The sequence below is a fragment of the Ammospiza nelsoni genome, chromosome 13, assembly GCF_027579445.1.
Source record: "Ammospiza nelsoni isolate bAmmNel1 chromosome 13, bAmmNel1.pri, whole genome shotgun sequence".
Classification (NCBI taxonomy): Eukaryota; Metazoa; Chordata; class Aves; order Passeriformes; family Passerellidae; genus Ammospiza; species Ammospiza nelsoni.
In genome coordinates, this window is record NC_080645.1 from 17,493,634 (window position 1) to 17,509,947 (window position 16,314).

General features: G+C 42.3%; 1 protein-coding gene across 1 annotated transcript; it reads left to right on the top strand.

The window, feature by feature from the left end:
- Nucleotides 1-912: 912 nt before the first annotated feature.
- ATMIN (ATM interactor) lies at nucleotides 913-16,007 on the top strand. The gene is made up of 4 exons (XM_059481638.1): nucleotides 913-1,125; nucleotides 6,433-6,558; nucleotides 7,502-7,701; nucleotides 8,646-16,007. Exons 1-4 carry the CDS (start codon nucleotides 913-915, stop codon nucleotides 10,474-10,476), a joined length of 2,370 nt encoding a protein of 789 aa, XP_059337621.1. The 3' UTR covers nucleotides 10,477-16,007.
- Nucleotides 16,008-16,314: the final 307 nt, after the last annotated feature.

The following is a 16,314-nucleotide window of genomic DNA, read 5'->3' on the forward strand; positions in this document are numbered from 1 at the left end:
CAGCTCTGGGGTTCCTTCTTGCTGAGCAGGTGTTCCCATGGAGGAGGTGAGAAGGGGCAATGTGGAGACCAATCTTATCTTCCCCATTCCAGTTGGTCTCTTCCAGCAATTTGGAAGTTTGGGGTTGGATTAGATGATATTTAAAGGTTCCTTTCAACCCAAACGATTCTGTGCTGTCCCCAAGGAGCAGAATGGCTGCAGCTGAGGGCACAGGGGCTGCAGGAGGAGCACACATCCTGGGGCTACACCCATGGCACAGCTCTTACCCAAAGACTGGTGTGCATCTTTTCCCTTAACTTGGCCAGCTATAGGAGAAAAACCTCTGTGTGTTGTGTTGGTGATTCCAGCATCAGGAAATCATAGAATATTTTATGGGACCCACAAGGCTTCACAAGTGCAGCTCCCGGCCCTGCACAGGACACCCCAACAATCCCACCCTGTGACGGAGAGTGTTCTCCCGATGCTCCTGGAGCTGTGTCAGGCTGCTGCTGTGACATTCCCGGGGGTCTGTTCCAATGACGGTGCTCTGCGTGAGGAACCTTTCCCTGACACCAGCCCCACCTTCCCGCCGGAGCTTCGGCCGTTCCCTCGTGTCCCGGCCCTGACCAGCGGAGAAATCGGTGCCTCCTCTCCACTTCCCGGTGCAGCACAATCACGGGAGCCCCGGAGCGGTGTGCGCCGGGCCGGGGCCGTGCCCGGGCTGCCCCTCACCGTTTGTCCCGGTGCGCCGAGTGCGCGCTTTGTGCCGCGGGAGCGCGCACGGGCCCGGCCGTACCGCTCGCGGCCGCCGCTGCGGGGCGCTGAGGGCCGGGGGCGGGGCCGCGCCACGTGCCTCATGAATATTCAGCAGCGCCGCCGCCGATTGGCCGCCGGCCCCGGAAGCGGAGCGGGGCCCGAGCAGCTGACAGCAACATGGCGGCGGCGGCCGGGCGGCGTGGCGGGGGTTTGGGGCGGCCCCCCGCGCCCGTGAGGGACGTGCCGCCCGCCGGGGAGCTGGTGCGGCCCTCGGTGACAGAGCTGTCCCAAGTGCGGACCAACATCCTGTGCACCGTGCCCGGCTGCGGGAAGGTGCTGCCCAACAGCCCGGCCCTCAACATGCACCTCAGCAAGGCGCACCCGCTGCAGGTACCGCCGTGAGGCCGGGCCGGCGCCGCTCGGCCCCTCACCGTGGCGCCGTGGCTCTGGCTGGCGCAGCGCCGTGTTCCGCCCCGGGGCCTGCGGCCGGCTCGGGACCGGGGCCGGGGGGCGGCTGCGGTGTTGGCTGTGCTGGGTTTGGTTGGTAGCGAGGGTCAGGGGCGGTGTGATTGCCCACCCCGAGAAGGACCGGGATTCTTCCCGGAGGTTCTGAGACAGTTGGGGTTGTTCAGCCTGGAATGGAGGGTGTGTGGGGTGACCTCACTGAGGCCTTCTGGTACCTGAAGGGAACTCCCAGGAAGGATGGGGACAGGAGCCTGGAGTGGCAGGACAAGGGGACGGGTTCAAATGCAAGAGTGGGTTTAGGTCAGATATTAGGGGGAAGTTCTTCACTGTGACGATGGGAAGGCTCTGGCACAGGTTGCCCCATCCCTGGAAGTGTCCAAGGCCAGGTTGGACGGGGCTTGGAGCAACCTGGCATTGTGGAAGGTTTCCCTGCCCATGGAGCAAGATGATGTTCAAGGTCCCCTTGCAGCCCAAACTATTCTGTGATTCCAGGTGGGAATAATGAAATGTTTCTCGTTGTCTTTTGTTTAAATTTCCCCTCGTGAAAGGCCCTTGCAGGTCCCTGTATAAATACAAAAGTGTGTATGTGAATGGGCTGGCCAGTTGTGTTGAGGATTCCTCTAAAATTACTTACAGAAAATAACCAATTTTGCACATTTTTGTAAACATACCACAGGCAGTTAGGAGTTCTTTGGGACACAGCTTCTGTTGTTTTACTTGCTTATCACCAATCTTTCTGCAGTAAGACTTTAAAGCCCCGCTTGTGAGGTGCTGTGCAAACATGCAGCATTTCCTAACCTTATCAGCTGGCAAACCATCTCCATCCCAACGCCGAGGGCTGTTATGCTGGGGTTTTGTTTGTTTTTTTTTTAAATGTCTGAGCTAAAAAAACCCCAGCAAAACAGATGGATGCCATTTTGGAAACAAGCCCTCATTTCCATAATACTCCTGAGCTAAGCATGTGCTGGGGGGGAGGAGAAGCACAGTTCAGCAGGCACACATTGAGAGTGGGCCTTTTGGAAAGATATCCTTGCTTTTCCCAAAATTGTAATGCCAAGTGTGCAAGGACAAATTGTATTCCTGGAAAACTTTGAGTGCTGCATTCTGAAAGTGCAGCCTCAGTGGGGGAACAATGAACATCCCTGTTCTGTGAAATGGCTGCAGAGTCAAGCGTGGGTCACACGTGCCCCTTTGGCGAGGGACAAAAGGAAATAGTGTCAAGTGTACCTGCTGTCTTGTGTCTCTATGGGATGTTTTCATTTCATTTCCTATGCCAACCAACAGCTTCACTGTGTGTTATGTGTTAGATCTCCCATGTCTGTGTGTGGGGAGGTACAGCAGAAGTTCCAAGTGTTCTTTAAGGTCAGCAGAGTCATTTTGGTTGTGAGCTGATGCTCTGAGCGTGCAGTGCAGCTGGTGGGTTACATAACTCAGGCTATGGTGGGTGAGCAAATGCTGCTTTCTCACCCAGCTTGCTGTTAGCCACCAGTGCTTGTAGAATTAGAGCAACTCCATATACCTAATTACTGAAGCTGGGGATAGCTTGGAGTAAATACTGAAATGTGGATGAATGCAGACTTTCAGAAACTTCTTGACTTGTTTCAAGGGTATTGTAATTGAGACTAAAATGTTGTTGAGGTTTAAGGGAGACAAAATATTTTAATATTGGTATTCCCTATTAAGAGGTAGCTGATTTCCCAGATGAAAAATATTTAGTAGATTGCATTTATTAGTGAAATATTAAAATAATGAAGAGGCAACTTGGCAAATGAGATGGTATGGTGCTATTGAGGAAGGAGAGAACACTCCTGAGGAAAAGGGAGAATGACTTGATCAATTTTCATTAATAAAAGTAGCACCAGTAGGATGTTTTTATACCAAAACCCAAGAGGGATTGCAGTGGCAAAGGAAGGACATTTACAAAGAGACTGCCCTGTAAAAGCAGAGTCAAGTGCAGCAGTACCAGGTGTTAGTCTTGTGAAGTGATAACAAACAGTTTGATCAGCTCTGGTTTGTAACAGAAATAACCTGAGGTGGGAAACACTTGCAAAATAATTTGGTCATACACGAATGAGCATTTAGGGTAAAGCTGCTGTGAAAAGGGCAATCCTAAAATATGGCAGAGGGATATTCTGTGTCAGCACTGTAGGGTAAGAATCTGATTCAAGTAAGTTTAAATGAACCGGGAGATGTGTAGAAAATAACTGCTAAGGGTGATTAATGGCAAGTGTTTCTGACAAAGGGAAATTAGAAAAAATTGGCTTGTTTTGCCTAGCAAAGAAGATATGAAGTGTTGATACATAATTTTTTTGGCTCTTTGACAGAGGATAAGCTAATTAAAAAAATGAGAGCAGTGGATATAAACTTGAATTTTTTTATTTTAATTCTTTGGTCTTTTGGCTATATTATTTTATGGGAAGAAGGGAAACTACATGTATGTAGTTTAAAACGAAGCTAGAAGAGTTCATGTAAAGGAGGAGATTCTGTGGATTCCTGTGATAGCTGGGAGCTGTAGTCAGTGTGAGCTGGAAGGGGAGCACACCCTTGGGGTGAGTTACTCAGGTACTGCACTGCCACAGTGGTTGTTATCATAAGAATAAATGCACTTCTCTCCCTGTCCTATTTAGTAAAGAAATGACTGAACTTCTGCTGCAAAACCCCCATGTTTTAAATAGTTGACTACAGTCTACTGCAGCATCATTTCAGATTAATCCTTTGGAGTAAGCCTTTCTGGGGCAGGAGAGTGAGACGTCACTAAGTTCACCTTGACTCAGTCTGCAGCAGGGACTGTTAATTGCTGCCTTCCCAGCTGGTGTCACAAGCCATGGCAGTGTTCCTTACCCTGCGAGTGTCTGCACTGGGAGAAGTTCATTGCACCAATATCTACCAATAATTGTGGTGGGTGGATGTTGTAGAAACATGGGACATAAAATCAGATGGGTAAGGAAGGAAGCTGTGAGAATGTCTGAAACAGGACTGGCCAGATGAGCTTTGAGAAGATGCAGAATTAACCATTTACAGCCACAAGGACTTGGGAAAGGTCAAAGCAGGATTACTGACCATAAACAACATCTAACATGTGTAGAGTATGTCTCAGCTTGTCACAACTAAAGTGTTGTGGTCTCTGCCACCAAAGGCTGTGTTCCAGCTGTAAAAAGGCATTTTACTGGTGTCTATAAAGCTTTTAAACACTTGGTGTTATTCTATACCTTAGTGTTTCAGTCATTTGAAATAACCTGACTGAGGTTTACCTGTGAAGTGGCTGAACATGTTTCCCATATTGCCCTGTCAGTTGTTGGGTTGTGATGTTAAATATAACACATTTAATAACTTTATTTAGGAATAAGTAACTCCAATTGCCAGTTACTCAGCATGTTGGTATCATCTGCAGTGGGAGAGGCCAAGCATAGCTTTGACTTAAAGGCAGATCTTTTTTCCTGAGGACTTTGACATGTGATGAAAGTGTTCTGTGTAAAGTCAGGGTTAAAAAGTGGAATTAGGGCTGGAGCAGCTAGATTTCTTTGTGTCATGTTCCTGTTTAGGGCAGTGGCTCTAGGAGGTACAACAATAGTCACAGTGATGATTCAGCAGAGATAGAACAGGCCTGTTTGTGAATGGGCTGTCCACAGGGAAAACTGCTGTACAAGGTGCTTAGAAGGTAAAAATGTTACATGAAAACTCCCTTTTTAGAGACTTATTCCGGGTTTTCTTGATATGGCAGGTGATCATTTTGATCAAGAGGCTTTAAACGTTGCTTGTTTGAGTCTGATATGTCATTGATAAAAATGAACTTGTGACAATGGCAGCAAGTAGCAGTGTCGTGTGGAAATACAACTGAAATGTTGCTTGAAGGGATTACATTTTACAGATTATTTTATCTTAAGAGGCAATTTGAGGGAATACAAAATCATTGAAATATCCCCAGCTTCCTGAGGTGTAAATGGACTTCAAAAACAAGGCACGGGTGGCTGAGGACAGCACTGTTGGGTTGTGAGTAACTGCAGCTGGGTAAGGTGGGGGTATGGGCAGTGAAGCCCTTTGGGCCCTGGCACTGAGGTGCACTCTTGGTTTGCCTCACGCTGGGAGGGCTGTTGTGCTTTGTGCATTCTCTGTGTTTGGTGTAATTGTGTCCACAGCACCAGCTAGAGATCTGCCCACAGAGGTGGTTAGGGAGTGCCTGGTGTGAAATCAACCTTCCATTACTGACTGTGCTCACTGTCCTCCTGCTAAGGAAAATCAGGTGCAGAGTCCAAGCAGGGCATGGTCCCATTTCTTCCCTGAAAAATCATCTTGGGGATGCCATCATGGACTGCACTAACTGCCTCTGGGGACTGTGTTTGGCCCCAGTTCAGCCACTCATAGCTACTCTGAGCATCAGATTTTAAATAGTTCACTTTTAATTTTTTGCTTAGACACAGATGCCTGATGCTTCCACTGAGACCATTTCAGCTAGGGTGTGTCTTGAGGTATATGACTTGTCTGGTTTCCATGCCAGTGTCCTCAGCAGGAAGGGATTCTATGTGGTTGAACAATCTGGACAATTCCACTAGGATGTCCTTCTCATATGTACTTTTGTGGTCCTCTTTGAGCAAGTTGTGTTGTTTTCTTCTATGTACAAGTGAGGGTCAGTGAGACAGCTCACATGGATGCCTGGATAGATTGGTCACTCAGTGTTTGGAGGGTCAGAATTATCATACCAGTTGTTGCATAGACTTTAATGAGATTTGGTTCATTATATAAATTAAGTGGCAGAGCATACTTGGCATTTTTCTTTTTTTTTTACAAGTAAACTCTAAAAAGTGCAAACAGAATTCCAGCATCAAGGAAGTTGTGTTTCAGTGACTGATCTTAATGGAGCTTCACATTCTGTGCTGCTAACAAGTAAAACCACATTGAATCAGCAGTCTAGGGTAGTATCTGTATGGCTAAAATTTTTTTTTGCTGAAATAACAGGAAACATGGGACAGGGAGTGTCTTGGTAAAAGTAAATAGTACAGTACCACTGCTCCATTGAGCTTGTTGTAATTGCACCTGGTAATTTTGATGGGATATTTGCAAAGTGGCATTCACACAGGGCAAAAATTCCATTTAAACTTTCAAATCGCATAGGGAAGTGCCTCCAGCTCACTGAGATGTGTAAACTCAATGAGCCGTAGTTGGTGGGTATTCTGAATATTGTCTTGAATATGCAAACCTGCAGAATTGTCAACCTCTCAACTGGTTCTTTTTCAGGATGGAAAACTTAATGCACCAGTAAGGAAGGGTTTGAAAACTTCACAGAAATTCTACTGCTGTCCTATTGAAGGCTGCCCTAGAGGACCAAACAGACCATTTTCCCAATTTTCTCTTGTAAAACAGGTATTCCTGTTTCCTGAAGTATTTTCACACTGATTTAGTCCTGTCTCTACTCCAAAGAATGTGCACTTTTGCCTACAGATACGAGCATAACCTCTCAGCACATAGCAGAAGTTAGAGAACAAGTGCACATGTGATTCATGAGTTTGCATGTTTGTATGTTTATATTTGAGGACTTGAACCTTTTGATCAGACAGATGCCAGTATGTTCTTCTAAACTAGATCAGAGCCCCTCTCAACAAATGAAATAGATGGAGACAGATTTAAGAAGAGGGGGGAAAAATCTCAGTAGCAACTGATGAAGGTTTTAACTGTGGCTGATGCTTTTAACTGCTTTTTTCAAGTGGTCAAGGATTAAGAGCTTTTCTCTGCTTTAATACCAAAATGCATTTGTTTACTAGTTAACCTGTTTAAGGAAACATCTAAGACTTGTTTCTGCATTGGTGAGCAAAAAGAGCCCTGTGCTGCTCTGGGTTACCTGTGCTGAGCTGGGGTTACCTGGAGGAGCTGAGTGGCTGGCACTTGGTGCCATAGATGAAAAGAAAGAATTCTAGTATTTGCTCTGGTGTTGACCTGTATGACTTGAGATTATTTGCTCACTTGTGCATCCTCAGGAGTAGGATGTAGCACAGACTTACTGTGCTCTTTGGGCAAAGTTGATCTGTAGATTTATTGATGTCCACAGGAATCCTTCAATGGCATTAGAATGGGTAGAGGATAATCTGTGTTTTTAAGATGCATGTAGCATCAGCAGATTTGCAAACTTCACATTCTCTCTATTGACTTCTTTAAATTTATTTGTAGTAACACTTTAAAAAAATAATTAATGCTACACTTCAGTGCTACTTAGCAACTAAAAAATTGCCGATATTTTCTTCCCTAACCGTGATTTTCTTCTTTTAATCTTCACTGAATGCTAATGTTTACTTTCCCTTGTGTATTCTAGCACTTTATGAAAATGCATGCTGAAAAGAAGCACAAATGTGATAAATGTAGTAACTCCTATGGCACAGAATGGTACTTGAAACGGCACATAGAGGTCTGTGGCAAGACTTTCCAGTGTACTTGTGGGTGCCCTTATGCCAGCAGAACAGCATTACTGTCTCACATTTACAGAACTGGCCATGAAATCCCTGCAGAACACAGGTAAAAGTGAAGCAGTGAAAAAATGATAATTCATCACCAAGTCCTGTGTGTCTCATGTGCTGCCTTTTTGTCTCCTTTCTGTTGATTAAATAGGAAATTAGGACATGTTGTTTTAGCAGTTTGCAGTTTCTTTGTTGCTTTTAGGAATTTCTGTTTTGTGGAAAGCAGTGGTGGTCATCTAATCAGTAAGATCTGGTTTCCCTACAGAGAAAACAAAAAGTACTGATGACACTGCAGCGCTTGGCATAAATGGTGGTGGTTCTTGTTGCATCTGCTTTTCCAGTTCTGTGAGAGTAGACATGATTTGGAGATATTTATAGCTGGTAACTGAGGTGTGGAATGCAGTTCAGGTTACTTTCTTGTACAGTCTAGTCATTGTTGCAATTGTTGGTGGATGTATTTTTTACCACCTATGCTTATATGGACATACTGAAACTATAAATCTATTTCATAAAGGGCAATCTACTTTTTGAAGCCTAGCCTGTCTTTGAGGTTCAGCTGCTTCAAAATTTAAGTTTTGTGTGAAGAATTGCTATTTTTTATCTTCCATTTCCATGAGAGACCATTACTTGTACACATATTGTAAGAGCTCTGTCCCTTCAAGCCTCAGTCTGAGTCAGTGTCACAATAACACATTAAAAGTCTTCAAATCAGTGTGCTTAATGTGAGAGGGGAAGACACCATCTAAACTTGCACATCCATTTGGAAATAGGTCTCTATAAGGGGTAGTATTTATTCTTATTTAAAATGAGAGAGTGAGGAATGACATTTAGCAAAATTGAACTTCATGGAGTCTTTTTATGTTTTAATCTGGATTAATTGTCTTCTCATGTCCAACCTCATCTGTGACTTCAGTTGGTATTTTCAATGCAGTGACTCAAAAGAATGGAAGGCAGATGTTCTGTGTTGGAAAGAAGTATAAATTATTGATCTCATGTTCACAGGGATCCTCCTAGTAAGAAAAGGAAAATGGAGTCCTCAGTTCATAATCAGCAGTTGGCAGAGAAGGCAAACGAAGCATTCAGCAATACCCACAGTACTGCTCCTGGCACTCAGGAATTGGAGTCCTCTGAAGTGAAAGTAGCAGCCTCTCTTGAAGGCTCCTGCAGTTCTAACTTCACAAACCAAATGCAGCCAAAATGTGCACCAAAGATGCTTTTACCCAAGCCCAAGGTGGCTTTGGTTAAACTTCCAGTGATGCAGGTTGCTCACTTGCCTGTGTATGTATCTGCAACAGACTCTTCTGTCAAACCTGCTGTAGTGGCTGTTGATAATCAAGGTTCTGTTGTAAGTACTGTTCATTTATTGCCTCAGTCTATAGGAATCCTGATTCCAGCCCTGGAGGCAGAAACACTTGTATTTAAAGACACTATGCCTGTTTCAAAGGTGACAGCTTCTGGTGATCGGGAACCAGTAAGTACTGGTGTACAAGTTGAATTGGACAAGGTGACATCAAATAACCCAGGACAAGAACTGGGGAATGTTTGTCACAAGAACAAAATTTCTTCAATAAATATACAGACTGACTTATCTTACATCTCCCAGAGCTTTGTACCAGCTGCAGCCTGGACTCCCAATTCTTCTGTGTCCTCTTGTTCTCAGACAGATCTGTCATTCAGTTCCCAGGTCTCATTGCCCATCAGTGTGCAGACACAGACACTGCTGCCTGCTTCCAAGCTGACTTCATCCATAGCTGCTCAGACTGATGCTTTCAGCCAGGGCTGTTTTCCAACATGTGGCATTTCCAGAGAGACTCAAACCAGCAGGACACAGGACTGTATTGATGGAAGGGTACAGATGGACCAGGCTGTAATGTGCAGTGACATTTTTGACAATGTTCCTTCATCATACAATGTTTCTACTCACATTGAACTTCCAGAAAACAATTTAATGCCTGCAAATATAGATCAAACCTTGCTGCAAAGAAGTAGTTGCAAGACCCTGAATCAGGATACGGTTAAGTCTGAATCCCTTATCAGCTTCAATACACAGACTAATATACTTCCATCTCAAAATACAACAGATAATCAAACCCAGACAATGGACCTGCTAAGTGATCTGGAAAACATTTTTTCAGGAAACATGTCTGGCCAGACCCTGGATAATCGTGGCCTTTTGTCTGAGACGAGTTCTAATGCTGACACACATCTTCCATCTGCTCCATCACAGAGCACAGGCATAGACTTCGACATTGAAGAGTTCTTTTCAGCATCCAACATCCAAACTCAGACTGAAGAGAGTGAGCTTGGTACCCTGAACTCTGAGCCAGTTTTGGAGTCACTGGACATTGAAACTCAGACTGATTTCTTATTTTCAGATAGTGCCACTCAATCCTATAACTGCCGAGGCAATTCTAACTTCTTAGGTTTGGAGATGTTTGATACACAGACACAGACAGACTTGAATTTCTTTTTGGACAGTACTACCCATCTGCCTTTAGGAAGTATTCTGAAACAGTCCAGTTTCTCAATGAGCACTGACTCATCTGATACAGAAACCCAGACAGAAGTGTATATGGCTACTAAAAACACACCTGCTCAGAATATTGAAAGCAAAGTCCAGCTCAGCAGTGCTGAGACCCAGACTATGGATAGCTGCTTTGAGAATCTGGGGAGTTTATTCCTTACCAGCAATGAAACACAGACAGCAATGGATGACTTCCTTCTGGCTGACTTAGCCTGGAATACAATGGAGTCCCAGTTCAGTTCAGTAGAAACACAGACCTGTGAAGAGCTGTGCTCCTTGTTCCAGAGCTCTGACAAGCCCAGCCACTGAGTGCTACATAATAGAACTGTTTCTTGTGGTTTGAATTTAACTTATTGGGGTGGGAGAGATGGCTTTACCAAGTGATCCACTTTCATTATTGAATGTACTTGTCGCGAGCAGTTGACCTAAGAGACTTTTCATGCTGAAGGTACTCTATTGAATATGTAACTTTACATAACTATGTGTGTATAAATAGAGGGGAAAGGGGGGGGCTGTAACTTGTTAATGTACATTTGAACCTTAAAAAATTATGTGGTGCCTATGTTTTTTCCTCAAACTTCGTTACGAACCTGTTACTGCTTTCATCTAAGTGGAAGAACTTTTAAAGTTGTTCTCTATCTCTCTCTCTCTCTATTCCTGGCTTCCATGCAGGGTTCCAATGTGCTGGACCAAAACCCTGAGCTGTTCAGTTGAGATGCTTCCCTGAACTTGCGGGGGAGGATTCTATTAGTGTAAGCTACTTCTGTTTACTTTTTTTAGTAGCTTGTACTTTAAATCCGGCATGAACATAATCAGCCCTATTGTCTTCTTTTACTTTATGCCTTCACAGCTCTTTCTCCTGCACAAGCTGACATTTTCCAAATACCTGTCCAACACACTAGACACATAGAGATTCTTGAATTGTTGAAAATATTTATTATTAAACAAGTGTGTAGCAAGCGGTATTTTTTTTTCCCTGAGTGGCACTGATGCTCTTTGAAGGGTAGGAAAAGAACTTGGAATTCGTAATTGTAGGGAAAATTAGTATGTTGTCCTTTTAGCTAGTGTAATACATGGGACTGACATTTTTAGAGTCTTCAGAAGGGATTTGCTTAAATTATGTCTGTCTTGAAGATGCAAATGTTACAATATGTGTGCCTCAGAGACTGGAATCATTTGTTTTTGCTGACATTCTCCTAGCTTTATTGAGATACGAGTTCAGAAATGTTACAGTGGTTTACTACCTTAAGAGAAATCTTAAAAATGGACAATTAAATTCCTTAAAACACTCACCTTGACTTCTGGTTTTGGACTTCCTACTTCCAAAAAGAGTTGGAATCCATACAGCAGAGCTGGGAGATCAGCTCACAGAAGCCCTTCCAGAACAGCTCTATCTTGCTTTTGCACTTTGATCTACAGCCCTCAATTCCTGCAGCTTTCACAATTTCCCACAGTATAGTCAAACTCAAACTGATTTTTCAGAGAAGCATATGACCTCTTGGCACCTTTTTTTTAATGTTTTGGTTACCCCTCTCATGCCCCTGTTTGCAGTATTTTCATTTACATTAAGCCAGTTGTGAATGTATGTTGGAATTTGGCCTTAAGTAATTTTTCTGTCTTACTGTATCTGTGAAATGTAGGCCTCTGGTTTTGTACTGGACAGGTTTTAGTTTTACTGTAACCTTAAAGGAAAACTCTTTGTGTCAAATTCCTGAGCCTGTAACAGACTTTACTCCTCCATTGTTAGAGGAGAGGTATTGGCTGCATATTTACTGTGCAGCCCAGCAGCAAATGTATGTCCAAGCCTTAGGTTTGAGGACTCCCTGTGCTTTGTGTGCATATTCTCAGTTCAAGAATGTGGGAGTTGAGTTACTCATCCATTGCAGCCAGCTTGTTTTTGTTGCAGATGAGCAATACCTTTCTTTTTTCCTTTTTTTTTCCTTTGTCTTAATACTCTTAATATTGCTGTGGTCAGTGTCTTTACTGAAATAATCTCTTCAGATTAATCCTGAAACTCATATTTTCCTCCTGAAACCCCATCTGTGTTGCCTGTTTGATTTTTCAACATTTCTAGGTATGATTTCAGACACTTCCAGTCTGGCTGAAGAAACTGCAGATGGGAATCTTGCAGTTCCTCAGGAGAAAGTTACTCTGCTGTGGGGAATGCCCCCAGGTTTCACAGTGTCTGTAGAGTTCTCATCTCAAGGGTGGGATATATTTTAAAAAGGAAGGCCTCACTTGTAATTTTGTTTCTTGTGAAGATGACTGACTCATATTTACTTGCCTACTTTGAAACTGAGATGTAAGATAAAGAAGAAAATTAGGTTAATTTACTCTATTGCAATATCTTTCTGGTAATGTTGCAACTTCAGATTTTGAAGTGTTTTTCCTTCTCCTTCCTTTCCCTGGCTGGAATACCAGAGAATGCTTCTTCATACCCTGATTTCTGTGTTTCCCATGTGCAAGTTGTCTGTACTGACACGTGAAAGTGAGGCAGTCACTATAAACCTGGTTTGGGAAAAGGGTATTTTCCGCAGCTGTAGAAGCTGTTCATTACCTCTGAATTTAGAAAGTCAGCCTTTACTCTGCAGGAGAAGGAACCTTGGGTGCTGAGGAGAATTACTGAAGGGTTTGAATTGTAGCCATCTGAGAGAACAGCGAGGTTTAAAGTACTTGGAAACTAATTTACAAATTAGAGTCATAATTGCCATGTTACTGTGTAAGACAAAGCCCTTAGCATCAGGGACTGTCAGGAAAAGACCCAAAAGTTTGTGTGGACAAAATCTTATAATGTAATCATTACCCAGTTATTGTAGTTTTTAATTAGAAGTCTTTTTGAGCTTTGTGTATTTTATTAGAACATTCAAATCACAATCCTTTCACTCATTCTATATGTTTAAAACAATTTGCATGTGATTAGGTGAACACAGTACTACAACATGAAGTCATTTATTGAAAGTGCAGTATTAAGAAATTATTAAATGTCTGCACTGTCTTAGGAAAGATGAAATTAACTTCTGACCAAAATTAACTTCTTTCTTCACTAATTTGGTTCTCCATAAATTATTCATTAAAGTCATAATAAAATTATTCATTCAAAAACAGGTTTGGATCATGTATGTCTGGCATATGTCACTCAGTTTGGATTTATTAAGTACTTTTGTGAAAATGTGAGGACTGCAGCCAGACTTCATAGTTTGGTGAATCCCACAGAAAACTTCATGAAACCTTATCTGAAACACTATAGCTGAATATTACGAATTCTTCACATTTAAACAAATTTTGAAAAAGGCTGATTTTCTATTTTTGCCTTTGTTATAAAATAAACTTCAGACACAACTATTTCTGGGTAGAACTAAAATGATACTTATCTCCCTTTTTCTGCAGTTTGATTTGATTTTCAAGGCACTGTAAGTATTGGTCAGCAGTGACTTACTGTCTCACTCTTTTTTGTATCCTCTATTGCCATTAGAGCTGCTATACAGAAAGTAACATCAGATTCTCTGTAGCCTCTTAGCACAGGTTTTTATCTGGAAGTGATACTAATGTTATGTGTACTTACCCTTTTTGTTTCCTGCTTAATTCTTTTAAGCTGTGATTGCTGGATCTTGATCTGGATGCCTGTGTAACACTATTATAAAATTTAATTAGTACTTTTGTAGTTTCATTTGTGCTTTTCTTTAATATATAAAGAGTCAAACAAAAGAAACAGCAGATTTGGAACTTGCACTCTGTGAGAACATAAGCACAAATAAGCTGAAAAATGAAAGGTCTGTCTTGTTGCCTTCCATATTTGTTTGTCAGAATGCTAAAAGTTTGTCTGACAGTAGATGTTTCCTCTTCTTACAGCTTTATTTGTGTCTATTTCTGCTAATACACCTGTAAATACTTTTTGTTGTGGATAGGGAGGGAGTCCTCCCCAAAACTTTGTGTTGGCCTAGAAAAATTGTAGTTTTAAGTCAGAGTCTGCTAATGCTACGTATTCTTAGTTATGTAAAGCTGCTTGAGTTTAGAAAATTCTCATTTCCAAAGGATATGAATGCATTAAAAAATGTGTAAATACTTGCAGCTGTGAATTAAACAGCTGTAAAAGAAACCTTGTGAAACCTCGTTTTGTTTTGAACAACTTGATCAGTGTCTGTAACTTAATGTATGTAATTAACTCCTTAGAGATTTTTATTTCATGGCACAATACACAGGTTTTTTTCTGTTGGAAACAAGAGGCTGAATTTCCCTGTTAGTCATATGGACCCCAGTTACGTAGGAGCAAGAGAACAAAGAATGATGGCTGCCTTCCACTGTTCTAAATCCTTATGCTGCTAAGATGTGAATTGATTTTTTGTGTACCTGGGTAGAAATGTAAGAGTTGACAGGACTGGGGGCTCAGGGGGCTAGAGGGAGTTTAATAGCCTTTTAAATGTAGGGAAATTTAGTAGAACTGATACTGAGTCAACATAGGGTGCTGAACTTGCAAAAGAACATGTTCCTGAAATGGCAACTTTGAGTGAACCAAATGTGCTTGCCTTTATCATGAGGGTTGTACAGCTTCCTTTGCTTTAATATGTTTCTGACATGTGCTGATTTTTTAAACATGATCTTAATGTACCATTTACTGTTCCAAATACATTCACACCAAACTGTTGGTAACATTCTGGGCCTTGCAAGCTTTCTCATTCCTGTTTGGTTTAAGGTGCTGCTATGCTTGTGTCCTGGTAGGATGGGCCTCCAGTAACCAGGCTGCCATTGAGAACAGGAACACTGTGAGGATTTGGCTGTTTAATGGTAGCAAACCAGTGTATGGTGCAATCATGCATCTTCTGTTTCTTTTGTTGTTGTTTTTTAAGAGTTGATGTGAATTTAAACATGTGCAAGAAGGACTTGCTGCTTAGAACAGGACTGAATTCTCTTGTTTCAAGTGCCATTGCTATGCAATGAACAGAACTCAGTGCTCAGCCCCGCAGTCAGGGTGAGGAGTGTTTGTGTTTGTGTGTGTGACTGCACTGGAAATGTCACCAGACAGCCTGAAGTGGTGGAAACGCCTCAAGGATCTGCTGGGTTAAATAACAGAAGTCCCTTTACCTGTGACCATTTTTCATATGCTGGCTTTACAGCACCTGCAACAACTAGCTGTGGAATATAATAGATGGCTTGTGGTGATGCCAGCTCTACATTTCACAACATCCAGTGCTTTACATGCTTCAAGCACCTGCATGCAGAGCTAGATTGACAGTACCTCTATCTACAGACATTTGCAAGTGCATCTCTGATAAAGCTAGGTATGAAATATGGCCATATCTCTACAGCTTAAAGACTTCAACACCTGATTACAATCTCATTTAAGTTTGTAATTATTTGCAATGAATGAGTAATAAATCTCATGTGGGTGAGTCTTTCCCAAAGTGTGTGTGAGTTAATCTCAGCAAGGCTGAGAAATGTCCTTAAAATACTTTTCTTTTCATTACTGGTGGGATTTTTTTTTTTATTTAGTAGACAAATCTAGTTTTCAAAGTATGTTCATGTTTAATTCTTGCTATTTAAGCCAGTAAACTTGCAGTGACCAGACAAAATCAAGCATTCATTTCTTAGACCTATTTTACAAGTGACAATCCCAAAGAAGGAATGTTGTCCTAGTAACTGTGAAACTTGTAATTACATTATTGCATGCAGAGAAAACCTTGTGCCAAAATACTGTTTCATATTTCCCTCTGTTGGAAACTGAAGTGTTACACAAAGCTACTAGTAAGTTATTCACAAGTATTGAAATGTTTTGTTCACAAATGAAGCACTTATTCAGTCCTGTAAATTATACATATTTTGGAATAAAGTTAACTTCAATCATTTTTTGCCTTCTGTTTTAATGGCCATGACCTCTCCCTGCCCAGGCCTGGGTGGGGGATTCAGTGCCTCTTGGCAAGTACCACCCATTGCTCCTGAACATCTTAGTTTAGTTTACAAAATCTCTACCAACTGAAAAGCTTTCAAAACATATCCTACAGTGTCAGTTCTTGATGTCTGGAGATGCAGAAAGGTTCTCTGTCTCAAACCTCATCAGCTCAAAATGTAATCCTTGCCTTTTACCTGCAGTGGAATGGGAACTTCTGCAGCTTCAGCTCTGTGGCAGATGCCTCACCTCTACAACAGACTCTC